The 17,950-nt window shown below is 43.5% G+C and overlaps 1 protein-coding gene across 1 annotated transcript in view; it reads left to right on the top strand.

Moving 5' to 3' along the window:
- LOC138511076 (trichohyalin-like) overlaps nt 1-17,950 on the top strand; it is a 3,831,204-nt gene that overhangs the window by 576,132 nt on the left and 3,237,122 nt on the right. Inside the window, exon 5 of the mRNA XM_069626576.1 lies at nt 8,441-8,514. Coding sequence (XP_069482677.1) covers nt 8,441-8,514 — 74 coding nt within the window. The remainder of the gene's footprint in view (nt 1-8,440; nt 8,515-17,950) is intronic.

The raw sequence follows: 17,950 nt of genomic DNA, 5'->3' as shown, positions 1-17,950 counted from the left end.
ATTAGGGGAGGCAACATTCCAGCAAAAACAAGGAAGATCCTGCAGTTTCTCAAACGTCACAATGTAGATGTGGCAATGATACAGGAAACGCACCTCATCCCACAAAAAGAACACCTCTGGGCCCAAAACTGGGGCTGCCACCGCTACTTCTCCTCCTACTCGTCATACGCCAGAGGGGTGGCCACCCTCATCAACCCTAAAATCGGCTTCCGCCTGATAAAAGTGAAAAAAGACGGTGAGGGCAGAGCCCTCCTAGTACAAGGAGTAATTGCCAGAAAGGACGTCACATTTATAAACTCATATGGTCCCAAAGTGGATGGAGCAAATAACTTCAATTGGTTCCTCTCACAGCTTGCACAAAGTGGGGCAACAACTATTATTTGGGGCGGCAACCTTAGTACCCACCTTGACCCGCACAAAGATAAATCACAAGCCACCACAGTACAACCATCCAGAGCTAGCCTCCAAGTGCAAGAGATTTACAGAGCGTACAACCTGGTTGATATATGGAGACACGTAAACTGGGAGAAGCGCGAGTATACCTTTCACTCTGAAGTTCACCACTCCAGCTCATGCATAGACTTTCTGCTCGTCTCAGCGCAAAGCATATTCCAATGGGGATGTTGCCAGATCCTTCCAAAAACTTTCTCGGATCATGCCACGGTGACACTCGAATGCAATCTCCCCAACGCAAAACCAACGGCACCGCACTGGCGCTTTAAACCCAGAGCGCTGACGGACCAGGTATTCGCAGCTCAACTACGTGAGGAGATCATATCCTTTTTAGACATTAATCGAGACTCAGTCTCCTCAGCGGGAACGTTATGGGAAACATTAAAGTGTCATGGAAGAGGAGTGTGCATCGCCAAAGAAAACGGAATTCTAAAGACAATACGTCATGAGCTAGTGGCCAGTGAGGAATGCCTGAAGGCTCTAGAACTACAGCACACTGATACAAATCCCAAACACGCCCAAGTGGAACTCAAAGAAGAACTACTCAAATTCAGATCCATAGCAGAACGAGAGCTGAAGTTCTTATGCCGTGGCCACCAGATACGCCAATATGGTGAGGGGCAACGACCAGGAGGGCTCCTGGCCTGCCTGATCGCCGCTGACAGAAAACCCACCTTGGTGGAAAGAATCTGCACCCCACAGGGGACATTAGTCCACACTGAACCAGAAATAATCGAAACTTTCCTCACCTTCTACCAAGACCTTTACAGCACACAACACTCAAACGATCCTGAATATTTACATAACTATTTAGCAGACACAGAACTATATTGGGTAGAGAGGGAATTACGAAAACCCTTAAATGACCCCATTACGTTGGAAGAGATCCTAGAAGTAATAAAGAGTTTGCCCAATACCAAAGCCCCCAGCCCGATGGTCTAATTGGAGAATTTTACAAAGCTTTCGTGTCATTAGTAGCCCCCCTCCTTCTGAAAGTTTACAAAGAGGCACTGGAGACAGGTATCCTCCCGCAGACCTTAAGGGAAGCTAATATAATTCTCCTGCATAAAAAAGACAAGCCCCCCCAAGAAATGCGGCTCCTACAGACCGCTTTCCCTAATAAACCTAGATAATAAAATACTGGCCAAAATTCTATCCAACAGATTAATCCCTCTGATGCCGGCACTGGTACTCGCCGACCAGGCTGGTTTTATGCCCGCACGTAATACGACATTCGGCATCAGGAGAATGTTTGGGGCCATGGCAGCGATTGAGCCCACACATCAGACAGCCGCAGTCCTCCTGGACGCTGAAAAGGCCTTCAATTCTATCGATTGGCCCTTCATGTTTACGGTACTCAGACAACACGGCTTAGGGAACCAGTTTATCAAACTAGTTATGCTATTATATAACAAACCCCAATCAACCATCGTCCTCGGCTCATCAAAATCTACACGTGGGACCAGACAAGGCTGCCCACTGTCGGCGCTAATATTTGCGCTGGTGATGGAACAGCTAGCCTCTGGCTTGCGCGCACGACATCTCCACAGAGGTCTTACCATAGGTCCCCATAAATTGGTAATTTCCCTCTACGCCAACGACGTGGTGCTATACATCCAAAACCCCACTGAAAATCTAAACCCCATTATGCACAAGATAATAAAATTCAGCATGGTCTCAGGCCTGAAAATCAACCACTCCAAGTCAATAATTTTTCCTTTAACTCTCTGTACCAGGAAATTTGCGAATGATTATAATTTCAGGTGGAAGTGTTCCCATGTGCGATATCTTGGGATACTCTTGTCTTTGAGCCACCGAGATATCTTCCAGGACAACTATGTGACCACACTAAAATTACTTCAGGAGAAGGTGAATATGTGGAAGCCGTTGCCACTGACGCTCTGGGGAAGGGCATTATTGGTAAAGATGGTAATCCTACCAAAACTCCTCTACCTGTGGAAGCTAAAAAGTCTCATACTCGACCTGATCTGGGATGGTAAACCGGCAACCTCACTCCCCGGCCTGGAACGATATTATTGGGCCGCACAAGCACATTTTCTGAGCCACTGGTACTCTACTCATTTTGTCAGGCCTCACGTGCAAATAGAACGAGCCCTGGCATCACCCAATCTACTGAGAGCAGTCATCATTAGTCAACAATCGGTACCAAACGCCACACTAAATGTGGTGCTGGCTACTTATGCAATTTGGAAGAAAATTATCCAAAAATATGGGGTAATAACTAGATACTCACCGCTACTACCCATTAGATTTATACCAGGGATACCCCTTACAAATGAAAAGGTTTTTCTCCAATGGGCAGACAAAGTACAAATTCAATCATTCGGCAACCTATTTGTTGAAGAAACATTCTTGTCACCCCAACAAGCTAAGGAGAGAGGTAGCACCTCATCTCTAGATAAATTCATATACTTCAGACTGGGCTATGCTATCCAAGCTCTCCACCCCTCATTCCCACGGCAACCTCCAACTTGGTCACTACTCCATGGCGTAATACAAGCACAGGGGGAAGGCAAATTGATATTCTCAATATATAGACCCCTCCTAACAGACACGGCACCAGAGAACGCGCATACAAAAGAGAGGTGGGAAAAAGCGTTACAGACTACCATCCCCGAAGAGGAATGGGCATACATACTCAATCAAACTCAGAGGGTTACACTGAATTTGTGGTTTAAACTTATCCACTTTCATTATTTACACCAAACATATTACATCCCAGCTAAAAGGTGCATACATAGACCAGAGTCAGCGGCGAGGTGTGAGAGGTGTGGAAAGTCAGCTGCCGACTTCTTTCACCTCGCTTGGAGCTGTCCAGCACTGTCCAAATTTTGGTCACAAGTTATCCGAGAGATGGAAGCAATAATAGGAGAAGAACTAAAACCTATCCCCATGGTAGCGTTGCTTGGGATGACTAAACACCTGTCACCTGCAACGAGGAAATTAGCAAACGTTTTGTTGATCCTGGCACGCAGAATAGTGGCCATGGCCTGGGGTCATGGCCCAGCCCCCTCAGCTGCAAAATGGCAAAAGGATGTACTCTACTGTCAGGACGTGGAGACTGAGTTGATTAAAACATTACCCTTGCACGCACGTCCTCCGGACATCTGGGGGCCCTATGTAGCATATCTGATCAACTCCAGAAATGATTCCTCGTCTCCCTCATCCCCAAGTTGACCAACATACTGAACACTGACGAACAGGTGCCATAGGAGAAGCTTCAAAGGAGAACTATTTCAGGCATAGGAGAACATTGGCCGGACTGTATGTGGCGGGTGGCGGGTGGCTGGGGGGGGCATGGGCGGGTGCGGGGGGGCAGGGTTGTTATGGTGCAAGTTATCTGGCCCACAGTTGGGCAGAGCAGGTTTTTTTTTAACTTGTAATTGTGTTTGACTGAAAACATAAATAAAGTTTTTTTTAAAAAAATATGTTTTTGCTCTTTAAATGCTCATAGGGTCTGCTCATAAGCCACCCGATCAGGTATTTTCAACAAGAACAGTGTATTATTAATAGGTTGATAATTAGAGTGAACCGATGCATCAAGCCCTGGTTTATTTAAAAGCAGTGTCATCCATGCATTCCTTAATTCATCAGTCACATGACTTTCACTAAAGGATAGATTCATACATTTTGTAGTGGGACCTATCAAGGATAGAAAACAGGCCTTAACAGTAATGGCCGGGCAATTGTCTCCTTTGCAGCTCATTGGTTTGAGTTTCTTAACAATATCGATCAACTCATTTTCTGTGACAATTCTGAAACCGAACTAACAGTGTCTCCCTGCATGGGCTCACCGGTTTTAATTGCGCTCTTTTCCACCTCTTCCCCCAGCTTCAGTGTATTCCTCTTGGTATTTATATTTTGCTTAATCTTATGGAGCATGTTGAACATTGCCTCTTGAATTGTGGTGCATCAATTACCATCTTTAACTGGAACCTCACGTTTACTAGGACATGGATTCTCTAACTCCTTCAGAATCTTACTTAGCTCAAGTGAATCCTGCTATGCGTTGGATATCCTAGTATCACACATCCCTTTTTTGGCTTCAGTGATTGCTAATTTATATTTCTTAGCTACTGTAATATATGCTTCCCTATCTTCTTTTACTCAAGTATGTTTCCAGATATCGAAGCATTTGCTTTTGCGAACGTTGACGTTCTGCAGCTCAGGAGAGTACCATGTATTCCCTTTTCTATGTGGCAGGGGTGGCCTTGGAACTCACCAGTAAAACATTGCAAAAGTAGTCAAAAAGGATTGTACGTCAGGCAAGGAGTAGCACAGATGTATTTTAGGATCTCAGATGCAGCTGGGATAGCTATATTCAAACAGAACGTAGAGCACAACTGCATGAAAAGGTTCAGTCAAAGAAACGCCCCTAAATCAAAACCGTCTAAAATAATTAACACTATGCATTTAGTATCATGAAAAGTCTCTCCGAATGTAGCTGATTGGTTACTGCATATTAGACCCCTAGAGATGGACATACATTACTTTCATTGATTGAGTATCGCAGACCTTGCTACACCATCCCTGGCTCCCACTGTGACGTCACAGGCCAACCCCCAGTTCCCACATTGTAATGCCAATTCATTGTCACATTTGAGATGACCAGCAGAACTTTTTTCATCTGTCCCAGTCATCTCATCTCCATTCTCATGAGAAAGACCCATCCACCTTGACACTGCCAGAGCCTTGAACCAAAACAATTAACTGTATACGTGTATCATGTTAACAACTCTTCGACCTTCTTCCCAGGCAGAACTATGTTCAGGGGCAATTTGAAGCCGCCATGGGCTTTTTGAAACTGCGAGTAAATTAAATATGCCGAATTATAAAACCGTTGTGAATTCATTGCCTTTCTGCGGGACTCGTGAGCTTTGCGTTGTGACCTCGAAAGTAACAAACATTCTTTGTTTGCTACCATGCCATCCTGGGATCGTGGGATTTAAAATGAGCTACCAGCCGCTGCGGCTTCCATGCAAATTAATGAAACAAGCACATTTTTCTGAAAAGGCATGCTTTGGGGCCCATTTACTGCACCTCAGCTTAATATTGATTATTCTTATACGTACCTGTCACCTATCTTCATTATCATTATTTCTTTACTTATGAGACACTATTAATTTGGGCATTCTCCAGCCAACTTTGAATTTGCAGTGTAGCTATCAAAGAAGCCCCCCTCCCCTTCAAAGCCCTACTCCCGCAGCTGATAAGTTTGTACATCTTCGCTGCACTGGAATTGCATTTATCTACTTGCCAAGAAGAGCCTGGTCTTAAGAGGAGCGATTCCATTTTATGCTTTGGCAATAGTCTTTTGATATGCATTCACTACATAATCCGCCATATCCAGGTGGACAATTTCCCTTGTTAATGGGGCAATCCACTCTTCCGTGGCCCACAGAGAGACTATCTGTAAATTCCTAGAGGTTATCCATGTCTTAATTATTTATATCCTCCACTTTTTTGGTGCACAGCAAATCAAAAAGGACAAAAAAATGGACAGACCATGGGCATGGAGATGTGGTAGTCACACTAGTGGAGATGGTACACATGGCCACCCTTTCCAGGGTATTGCTGTTTATATGGGTCGCCTTGTTCACTTGTTCAATAAAAGCTAGTTCACTGAGGGATGCCTCCAATCCCATGGCAGTTTGTTCTGAACTCTCTCCCTGCCAAAAATTAAAATCTCCCAACAAAACAAATGTTGCAGTCAGTTTAAATATGGGTAATACCGCATTTCATAAATGACTATCAAAATCTGACATGGGAGGTCTATATAAAATGGCCAGATTAACTGCTGTATTGGCATATGTGCAAACTTTAATATGTTATGTCTCCCAGCTGTCAGGTCCCACGATTTCCACTTCCCATAATTCTAATTTTGCATTATATATAAAAGCTACTCCTCCCCCTTACCATTCTGTCTGTCAGTACATGACAGATTGCAGCCTAGCGGAATGGCCAGGGACAAGGAGGGGCCTGTTGCATCAGGCAGGCATGTTTCCGTCAGGGCACAAATATAAATATTCTGGTCTGTGATGAAATCTGCCACTTCAGTGGCATGTTGAACTAGGGTATTGGCTATTTAGTATCATAACTTTTAATTTGTCTGTTCTATGATTGGTTTCCCTTCTAAATGCCTCTCCCCATCCCTTTTCTGCAAGTGCAAATCTCTCTCCTGAGCACCTGTCCCAGTAGCAGGATTATTAATGGAGACTGATACACAGTAATTGGGGGTCATCCCAAACTCTATCTCAGCCCCCACAGTTATAAGCAGCCCAGGCCTTATATTGGCTCGAGTAGTAAAAGAGCAATCAAAAGGGCCAAAACACTTGATTCCCTCTGCATCCATGCCCGAGAGGTCACCTTGCCCTTCCTACCGATGACTTGTGATATACTCTCCACCATAAAGAGAGTAAAACTAACACAAAAGTAGAAGGGCATGTAAGATGATCTGCTTGTTTCCTCTCCTAAACAGATTTGTAATATGTTTAAACAGTCTCACTATGTTGTGGTTATCATCTGGGGGAGGATTTGCTCATTTATCAGACAAACAATCCTTGAGAGAATTCCAAGAGATGCTAATGTCTAATAGAGGAATTTATCAGAGATACCTGATAACACTGTAAGACGTTTATATCAAATTCTGATGTAACCCACTACAAACCAAAGATATTTGATTTGCTAGCTGGAAAATCCCAATGCTGAGCAGAAATGTAGGTTTTGCGGTCAGGAGACAGAGGGCCTCATTACGAGGAAGGCGGTAGGGGGTTAACGTGCCGGTAGAGCTGCCAGCCCCGTTAACCCCCTACTGCCTCATTACGAGGTCCGCTCGCGGGACTCGCTAAGGACGCCTGGTTTTACCAGATGTCCTTAGCAGGTCCCGCGAGCAGTCCAGTTGCCTGTCATTAACAGGCCCGTTGTTAGCATGCTCCCCATTCCTATGGGAACTCAAATGGGAATGGGGATGTACCGGGTCCGGGTTCCTTGAATGGGGAAATACCAGGCCCTCCAAAGTCGGAATGGGCCGGTATTTCCCCATTCAGGGAACCCGGACCCGGTACCCGGAATGGGGATAGCCATGCCACAAATTGTGGCATGGCTACCTCCAATGTCGTAATGAGGCCGAGAATCTTTGAGGCATTTCATTTCAGTCAAATGATCTCAACCTACATTAAGGAGTGATTAATATTTCTAAATTTGAAGAAAGGTGAAATTACTTAAGTGACACGATTATATGTTTAATGACTGACTCCTCAAATGAAATAATTCATGCTGTGATAAATATGCAGGAATACATTTCTTCTATTAATTTGCCAACTATAGATTGTTTGGCCAGGGTGATAACCCCTATAACTCTATACAACTGGTATTTTGGAATCTGAGAGTTGCCAAAGGTGTACTGGGAAGATCCGGGTGTCATGGTCAGACTGCGAACAGCGGGATTGTAATTCATTCGTATCCGCATCCTGGAATTGGCAGGCCAATAAGGGGCATCGCAATTAACTATGCTTTATCTAGTGCGAAACTCACATCGCTGGGGACAAGGCTTACAGGGAACTCATTTGGTTTTTGGACTATGGAATATTGAACCATGTCTTTACTGTAATAAAGGGACTCGCTTTATCCTTGAACTATATATGATGTATTATGGAAATTTAGAAATGTTTTGTATCAGGATTTACTTTAATGGCCTGATGGCCGAATAAAGTTATTTGATGATGATGATAATTATTTGCCAACTATAGGATTGCTGTATATCAGTCACATTTTAGGATATCTTATGGTTGGCATTTTAACGTTATGCTTTTATATTTCTGTTCACATTTATAATTAGTAATCGAATATAAGGAAGGTCTACCTGATTTTTTGTTAAATAAAGATGGGCTTTAAACAATTTTTAAACCAGCTGGTTACTAGATTTAAAGTTTTAAAATGGTCTGTTTATTTAACTTGTTTGTATCAGGTTGAAAAACGACTAAAAGCATTGAGGGAGTCTGTTAGCAAATTGAATGCACTTCAAGACGATGGTCGCAAGAAGTAAGTAACCAAATATTTATTTTAATTTTATTGATGCTTCCCGATATAAGAAGGATGAATCTATCATTTTGATTTTTCTTGGTGATTTCCATTGTGAACCTAAGTGCTTGTGGTATTGCCATTCAGGCATCATTTATATCTTTGTTGTTGTTGTTAGAAAGTATGCACTGTATGTCACTGCATTATTGAAAATGCCATCTCTTTTTTTTCTCGATAAATCAGTTGGAAACACAGTGGGGATATCAGATGTGATCTTTCATAGATGGCCTCAAGAACACACCAACTTCCATAGACTTCAAAGATTTCCTTTTCAATTCAGCAAAGTGCCTGATGGCTGTTCCCTTCTCTCTAACCTAGGAAGAGGCAATCCCACTCTAACCCACACAACCCTCCACCCCAGACTGATGATAGAGCTCGGTAATCTACAAGCTGTCTGCCTTCCGATGATGGTCTAAAGGCAAAACCCTTATCTACCTAGGCTTCCTCATGGAACGATCTAGGGGTTCCTGCCCAATGACTTCCCCATAGAAATAACTTGAGGTGTGTGCCTTCCAGACACCCAAATCTGCACCCTCTCTGGACTTTCTGAACTCTGATATTCCTCTCCCTAAATCTCTCTGCCACTCTCCCTTTTCTCCTTCTATCCTCTTACTCTCCATCCTCTTAAACATCTACCGTCTCTTCTCATTCATCTTCAAACTCCCTCTCCTGCTCCTTTGATGATCCTCTCTCTATCTCTCGCTCTATCTCTGTCCTTACTGCTTACCTCCACCTTCCAAACTTACTAACCACTACTTTCCTCTATCCTGTAACTACTACTCCCCCTCTCCAAACCACTAATACTTTCCCTTCTACAACCCACTGCTACTCTCCCCTCTCCAAAACACTAGAAGTGTCCCCTCTCCAAACTACTATTGTCCCCCTCCAAACTACTACTCTCCTTGCCACTACTACTACCCCTGCACCCTAACTTCAATCACCATTGCTGTCACTCTCTCAATCACCTTGTCAGTCACTCCATACTCTCTCCTACCACTCCATTTTCACACACACTCATTCACTTTTAGTACCATTTCCTATCACCAGCTAATACCTCACCTTGCGCGCAGCCTGAACTTTTCTCCATCCTTCCTCCACCTGGACTCTTGTTCTGCCTCTGCCTCCTTAGGCCATACCTGAACAATCCAAAACTTCCTGGATCATACGTCTCTTTTGATCAATATCCAGTTATATTATCACTTTAATCATTCAATTGAAAAATAGAGCACACACTAATTCAATTGTTTTAGAATTTTGATTCTAAAAATGTCTATTGCAGATTCTATTCTTATAACAATAATACGACTGGAATACCATTGGGTGGGAATTTTGGGGGCTGGGGCCATAAGGAGGAGGTTAGGGGGGCCCGTAAATATTTAAATACAATTAAATATACATGATTAATCAGAATGAAAGACATTAAAATATATATGATTAATACAAATGTGACAGGCATAACACATATTGTTTAACTGTTATGTTAAGCTGGAAAAATCCCCTAGATGGCACAGCATGGCAGAGAAACAATATGTTGATTTAAGATAGGAATAAAAATTAAAAGAAATTGGGCCTCATTCTAAGTTTACCTGTCCGGAAACAACTGTGCCGGTAAGCTTACCGGCACTGTTGTTTCCCGGACGGCAAACTACGGGTTTGCCTGCCGGAGCTGCCGTGCCCAACAGGTCTGACCCTGCCAGGCACAGCGGCCACGGTAGGCAGACCTGTCACAGAAGCACCGGCGCCATTAACAATAGTGCCGGTGCTTCTGTGGTGCCCATTCCAATAGGACTCTATGGGAATCGGGGCTTACAATTTGCCGGCGCCTGACTTTCCAGGTTGCCAGGGTTGTAATCTCCTGATGGCTCCTGGAAGTCAGGCGCCAGTAAATAATTTAGGGTCTGGCGGCAACCTTCCAGTAACACCAGAACGGTTACTGCCGGACCCGTAATGAGGCCCATTGAATTTTTTGGCACGAAATACAATATTACTTATTTATTTGAAAAGGTTTTTTTTGAAGCCTTATAAAGACCTATAACCCATTTTATCCTGCTAATGGCTACCCTTTCCCACTAGTTCCCTGGGCCAATCCTTCCTTGTTCTCCCCTCCAAGGAGGTAGTACAATCATCAAAATACATAAAAGGGGATCTAAGCAGCCCCGCCCATTTTTCATATGCGGTTCCGCTAACGTTTTGCAATAGCGGCCTGTGGTGCTGCATGATGCCATTCAAGTCACAGTTTGTTCGAGGGCTTGAAAGCCTGTCAACTCATTAGTTTGCCTGCAAAGCTGTTCTGCAACTCTCTTACAAGTGAGCGTAATGTATTCGCAGCATTCTGTGTATGAACGGGCAACTGCTGTTGACTGTGGCTCTGTGTCGCAAAGAAGATATTGCCAGTTTGGGCTTGCATGTACCCGGCACTCAGTGCAGCTCGGTTTGACTGGTTGCTTCATTCTCTCACTGTGTATGCTGGGATATGTAGTTTTCTGGAAGAACTAGAGAACAAATTGCCAGCATCATGCAAGAGGTAAGGGGAAATTGACAGTGGTACTGTATGCAAACCGATCGACACTATAAGAAGAGAAATGGATTGAGGCCCTTCCAACTGCCACCTTCCCCCCGGGGGGGAAGGTGGCATCCAAGGTTTCAAAGTTTTCCTACATCCAAGGTTTCCTACCACTTTCATTTTTTAATTTACGAATTGTTGTGATTAAAATATCTAATTGGATTTATATTTTATATTAACATGTAGACCAAAAGTTGGGTGCACAGTTTTGACAAAGGTTTCCACAAAGTGAAATTAATTATGTTTAGAAGTGTATACAAATAAACATTCTTCACAATCAGCTTACGGAAAGGGGATAGGAACAACACCACTAAAACATGAAAGTAAGGAAAAGGGGATCAACAAACCTACCTTGTCTCCTACAACAAATGTTTCAGATTCTAAACATTAAATGAACACACCAGGTGTTCACCAGTCCTGATAGAAGTCAAATTGTTCTAGGGTGATGGTTACTGTGGCAGGTCAGAGAGACTTGTATCTACCATTTTAAGGAGCAAATGAAATGGTGCAAACTTCTGACTATGCCTAAACTAAGGGTTTTCCCTACCCAATACAAACTAACCAAGGTACTTGTCAGTCATCGGTGAGTTCAAAAGGAAGATCTGTCCTCTGTCCAAAGTTAATCTATTCTGTCCCTACCACTTATCAGAAAAGCTAAGGCACAAGAGAATGACTCCTTTCTCCTGTGGTCTGCTTTCCAGCACAGTCACTTTAGTAACTGATTCATAAGTGGTCCTTGGCAAATATTTTGATCAGTTCATACAGTTCAGAAATAGGGCTCTTCAATATCTCAATTGAGTCCTTGACAACTTGGTTTCCCCGTCTGAGATTCCACTTGTCTCTTTCTTTGTTTATCACATGTGTTATTTTTTCTCTACACAATGTCCACTCTTTTACCTGGCTGGGTCAGCTAGAGACATTCCCAAAAGGGTTCTCTCTTTTCTTTTCCACTTGACAGTTTTTTGGACTAGTATGAGGGTTCCAAAAACGATTCTCAGTTGTCTCTACATCTTTAGGCTTTTCTGGGACAAGTATGAATGTTCCAGTAATGATTTTTACTTGTCTCCACCTCTGTGGATTGTACTGGAACGAGTATGAGGTGCCAGTAATCTTTCTCGGTTGTCTCCACCTCTTTGGTCTTACAGGGAGGAATATAAAGGTACCAATAATAATTTTCGTGGTTATTTACTGTTCCTTCCTTATTGATATGACTATCAGGGTTCAAATAATAATTCTTAGTGTTCTCTGTTACTGCATCGTTACTGAGAGGAGTATTAGTGTTCCCATATGACTTCCCATTCTTCTAAGGAAACCTTAACTTTAGGTCTTCACTGAGATGAGTATGATTCTTACATTCATTATATTTCGCATCCCTCCTGGCTCTCCCACCTTCCCCATTACCTTTTTCTCTGGAGGTTAGTGTCAAAGGGCTTGCGTTCAGGATGGGATCCTTTCCTTGGATTGTCAGGTTGGCTTCAGGCTCCTCTGTTTCTCTTTCTCTCACGCAGTACCTGCTCCATGCTTCGACTGGCTATCTGCTCTTGGGGGCATTATTGGAATAAGCAGTCCACCGACTCTCAGCCACGCCACCTCTTCAGACTTGGTAATTCATCTGAGGTTTCCTTTTCTAAGCTTCCCTCGCTTCAGGCCTCTATTGCGTAGCCTTTACACACCAGATTTCTTCCATGCTTGAAAGCTCTGCATCCCGGTCACCTTCAGCTCTCCTCCCACAGCTGATTCAAAACCTCCTGGCTTCTCTCTCTAACAGGACTGCTCTTCCATCATTTATGATGCATTGCTGGGTCTTCCCTGGTGGAGCATCAAAGTCCCCTTTCTCTGTTGTGGCAGTACTCGTATTACTCACACAATTGTCTTCTTCTCAGTATTGCACAAATATGTTGATTTAATGTGTCTACACAACAATAGCAAACATTAGCTGGTCCTTCATATCTTATTTGGGTAGAAGCTGTTAGTGGTGTGTTGTGGGTGAGTAACTCTTCAAAACAGGAATCCTTGTCCCCAAGGGGGAGTCTCGCCTCATGAAGTCCCGCTTGCCTCTACCCCGAAGGGGGGCTATCTCATAGCAGGCTCACCTCCCTAGGTTCACAGGGAAAGGCTCCCCCTTGGGGAAGAGTGACGGAATCCCATGATTCATCACTTTACCCAATGAGTCTGTGAGAAAACCCTCTATTATCTTCTGCATAACCATGAATTCACTTACCATTGTAGGGTCTGAAATCTTACTTGTAGGGGATGTTTCAGTTCACAGTAGAAAATGACCACTCACTTTTAGTGATCCACTCTGCTCTCAGGTTTGGAATGCATTTTGTAGCACTTTCAAGGATGTCATTTCTTCTGAGAGAGGTCAGGTAGGCTTGCAAAATATCTACCTTTCAGTGTAGCAGAGTGTTTTATGATTTGACGGAAATGCCATTTTGAGTGTAGCCGTTCAGTAATTGCTGAGGATGCATTGGCTCACTATATCAGTTCCTCGTTTTAGCTTTGCTATGTTTGTTAGGTAATACACGCTTTTCTAATGAATGAAACTATTTCTTTTAGTTTCAGTAGAGACCTAAAAGCAGTCTATGACAGCTCCAAGGGGAGACGTATATTTACACTTCAACAATGTGATTATAAGTGATTAGTTTTAAAGAGGATTAATCATCAAATTATATTATCCACCAGACAGTACTGGCTCATTCTCTGTGTTTAGAATATTTTTTGTAATTGCTCTCCAAGAAATGGGACCGACAAAACCTGTGCAATCAACGAAGATGAAAGCCTGGTACGATGATGTCAGCTTTAACATGCACATATCTGCCCAGGAAGTAATTTAATTTACTAATTATTTGAACATCCTATGCTGTGTTAAAACATATATTAACTTTCAGTTTGCTTCCAGTTGCTGGTGAAGAAACAATCTAATTAATAAAATTGTTTGTCAGTCTGACGTAGCAAATTCATTCATGTGTGGTTCCTGTAGGTCTGTTTTGTCACAATCTACCATTGCTGGCACAACATTCAAGGAGGAATCGACCCAAATTGCCAGGCCTCCAGTCGCTCTCCCTCACCTGCCGTGTGTAGCAGGTACTTAGCTGTCTCCAAGAAATATAAGAAGTCTTCTACAGCAACATTACATATCAAACAGGTTGTTCTGATAGGTACTCAGTGTATCTGTTATTTTAAGTAGCTTTACAATGGGCCAAAGGAAAGCAACTCTTTCTCTGACAAGGGCCTATCAAGATCTGAAGGAGAAATACAATATTTACAAAAAGGTATGGGGCAACCTGGAATAAAGACCTCTGCCACTGAGCATTCCTAGTGAAAAGACGACATATCATATTTATTCATGACACCTTTGTTGAACCATAAAAAGGACTCAGACTACATTGGGTCATAGTTGAAGATGTTTATTAAAAATAGAAGCAAACATGTCTAATTAGCCTTATCACTATGAAGGAAGTTCCCTTTATAGCAAAACTAAAACTAACTGTGCACGTCAAGTTCAAAATAAAGGTCAACTGTCCGAATCCTAACAAACTAACTGGCCCTACAACTTTACAAAACACCTAACAAAGAGGAAACCGGGGAGGATTGCACAATAGCCTTGGTGTGGGCTTCTGACTGGGCCAACCTGTAATAGACTTGCTCTCAGTCTCAAAGTTCCTTTAGTAAACAATGGCATAGTCTTCACATTCTTACTGTACAGCATTCACCCTCCTTTCCACTCTGTTCCCTGTAGGATGTGCGTCGGTCCGTCATTAATAGCCTGGTTGGGTATTCCAACATTGACATACAATGTTCATATCTCTTTCACTGTGATTTAGTGGGGCATTGTGCCCGTTAGCTTCTCTTACTTTCTTATACTTTTGGTGGCTATTCCAGCTGTGACACTCAGTGTTCGTATCTCTTTCACTCTCTTTTCCATACCTGTGTCGGTTTTGGTACTCTGTGAAACCAACCCTTATAGGACTCACTGGTATCCACAAATGGACAACGTGTGTGAAGAGACGACTCTCTACCGTCTGTGCTTGAGCTCGTTATTGTAAGACAAAAATTTGAAATTTAGAAATGTGTCTCTTCTAGTTGACATTTTGGCTCAGGAGGTCATACAATTGTATAACATATTTTTATATATGTGTTTTATATATTATGTTGAATGTTTTGCAAATAGCACTTTATTCTGAAATATTTTGCTGCTATTAAATGCACTGTATATTGCACTTTATGTATGTCCTTTGTACTTGATGTATTGTTGTTTGCAGATTATGTGTTTTTTTCGACATGTGATTCCATTTTCTATATTGTAGGATAGTGTATATCTCCTAAAAAAGGGTGTACCTACCCTTTTGGTGAAAGAGAGATCTTTGTTGATTGTGGTGGTAAATGGGAATGCCAGAGTCTGTGCAACATCCATATATGCAGGAAGGGTAGCTTGGTCTGGTAGTTCTTTATTGAAATGGGAGCCAGTGCCCCCAAGAGGGGAGTCAATCCCAGTGAGGTCCCACATCCCCAAACCTTTGGGAGGGTCTTGCTTGGCAGGCTCACCTCCCTGGCCTCAAAGGGGTGGCTCCCCTCTGTGGAGAAGGAACAAATTGTCCAGAAATGTGGCACACCCCAAACATCAAATGTAATCAGAATAATGGAGGCTCATGGAGGAGGTTCCTTCTAATAATTCATCTACAAAGTGCACCTAATTTTCAGCTGCAACTCTAAATTACTGTGCGCAGGTGGCCAGGGAAAGGCCATCACTCTTGGATCCTGACCTTGGGGGAGGAGAAGCGAGGGAGGATCACCTGGGTGGAGGGTCCTTGAGGATTGTGGGTGGGGAACCCTTGGGCAAGACATGGTATCCCCCTTTTCCCACTGATGACACACATAACCATCCCTTGACTTTTATGGGCTATTACAAGTCAAGCCCCCCCTCCTTTTTCCACACATGACTTTTGACAGTACTTGGACAAGGAAGAGGCGACAGGGAGTTATGCACACCCACATGCACTACTTTGGTACTGGGACAAGGAAGAAGGCCTCAGAGGAGTACCATTGCAAAGATCAGGCATGGCTTGCTAACCAGCCTAACAATAGTCAGGCAATTAATGGAAAGAACTCACACCTGCAAGCCCTTTACATAACCTAGGTGTATAAAAGGGGTGTGTGCAGGAAGGAGAAGAGAGAGAGGGGAGATGATGATGGGAGCCATGGTGAGCTGGGCTGCAGCCGTAGATGCATACGGAACACCAAAGCAGCTGAGGGTCCTGACGAGTGTGAAGTGGGAGCAGGAGCTCTGTAGTACTGAGGTGAGGCAAAGGAAGGAGACCAGATGACAGGTCACCCTTACTTCCATTTAAAGGACTGCTTGTTCTCCCATGGCCCTGCAAGAGCACAAGAATGTCAGAGGGGCAGAGAAAACCCTCCTGGAAGGAATTGGCAAGGTCTATGGCATACATGATATAGAAGAAGACTTCAAAGTGGACCAGTGAGATTTTCAGAGTGAAAAACCTGGTGTTTCTGTAACCACGAGTCTCATGAAGTGAACCGCTATTGTCAATGAAGCCCAGTTTGTATATGTATTGCAGAAAAGTCCATACCTACTGCTTGAATGTCCATGTGTCCCTCGTTGTTGCCCCTCCTGTCTGAGGGGTGTAACGGTGCTGTCTCTCTTGGTACCCATTGGCGATGGCCTCTTGTTTATATTTTTGGGTAGAGATCACAACTGACAGTTTGGGTTGGGCAGTGAGGGTGGGGATGGGATGGCAGGGTTGGGGGTTGCTGGGATTTTATTCTGAAAGTCTACTTAAAAACAATCTCAGTGCTGCACACTGTCGACTCCTAATTCGACAGAGTAATAAAACACATACACAACCTGTGAAGGGAGGGTTGAGTTAACACTAGGAGCCTTAGACAATTCTTCTGAGTCGTTTCCTAACTTTCAAGTCCAGCGTAAGAAGAGGGGAGCCTTGTGCTCAACAATACAGTGATTGCACAAGTGAAGCAAAAAGCAGGTCTTCTTGGGAGGGCTGTAGCAAGTTAGGAAGGGGCTTGAGGCGATGAAGAATTGGTTCCCACTATTTGAGTAGGATCTGCCCTTGGCGGCAGAACAGTTTTCAAAAGGTGGTAATAGCTAGGGAGCGAATACCTTTAGGGGATATTTGTGCGTAAAAGGAATTGTCACAACCTGGATAATGGCGAACTACCAATCACCAACAACCCAGCTGAGAATAAATGGCCATAGGTCCGAAAACATACTCATCAACCAGGGAACTCGACAGGGATGCCTGCTCTCTCTTATGGTGTTTGCACTGTCCATGGAGGCCTTTGCCGAAAGAATCAGACAAAATCCAGACATACATGGCATCACTGTGGGAGACAAGGAATACAAAGCAGCATTATACGCCGACGATGTCCTCCTAACAATCACTCGTCCGCTCACCTCACTCGACCACATATGAGCAGAGATCGAAGCATTTGGAAAGGCATCAGGATTTAGAGTGAACTATGATAAATCGGCTGCACTAACAATTAATATCACAAAGAAACAGAAGGAAGCACTCTCTCCCAAATTTCCCATACCATGGGCCGAAGACACGATCCAGTACCTGGGAGTGCTCATTCCCAAACACCATACCCAGATATATCAGAGCAACTTCCCACAACTATTCAAAGAACTGGAAAAGGACCTAACACACTGGACCAAACAAGAAATATCATGGATGGGTAGAGTAGCTGCAACAAAAATGAACATGGTCCCAAGACTACTCTACCATTGCATGGCACTGCCGACCCACGTCCCAGAAAGTGAGCTCAAAGGGCTACAGCAAGCGGTACTGAAAT

Source organism: Ambystoma mexicanum, chromosome 6p (assembly GCF_040938575.1).
Source record: "Ambystoma mexicanum isolate Mex_15411 chromosome 6p, UKY_AmexF1_1, whole genome shotgun sequence".
NCBI classification, from domain to species: domain Eukaryota; kingdom Metazoa; phylum Chordata; class Amphibia; order Caudata; family Ambystomatidae; genus Ambystoma; species Ambystoma mexicanum.
Note: the sequence above shows the minus strand (reverse complement) of the source record. Positions and strands in the feature narration are given on the sequence as shown.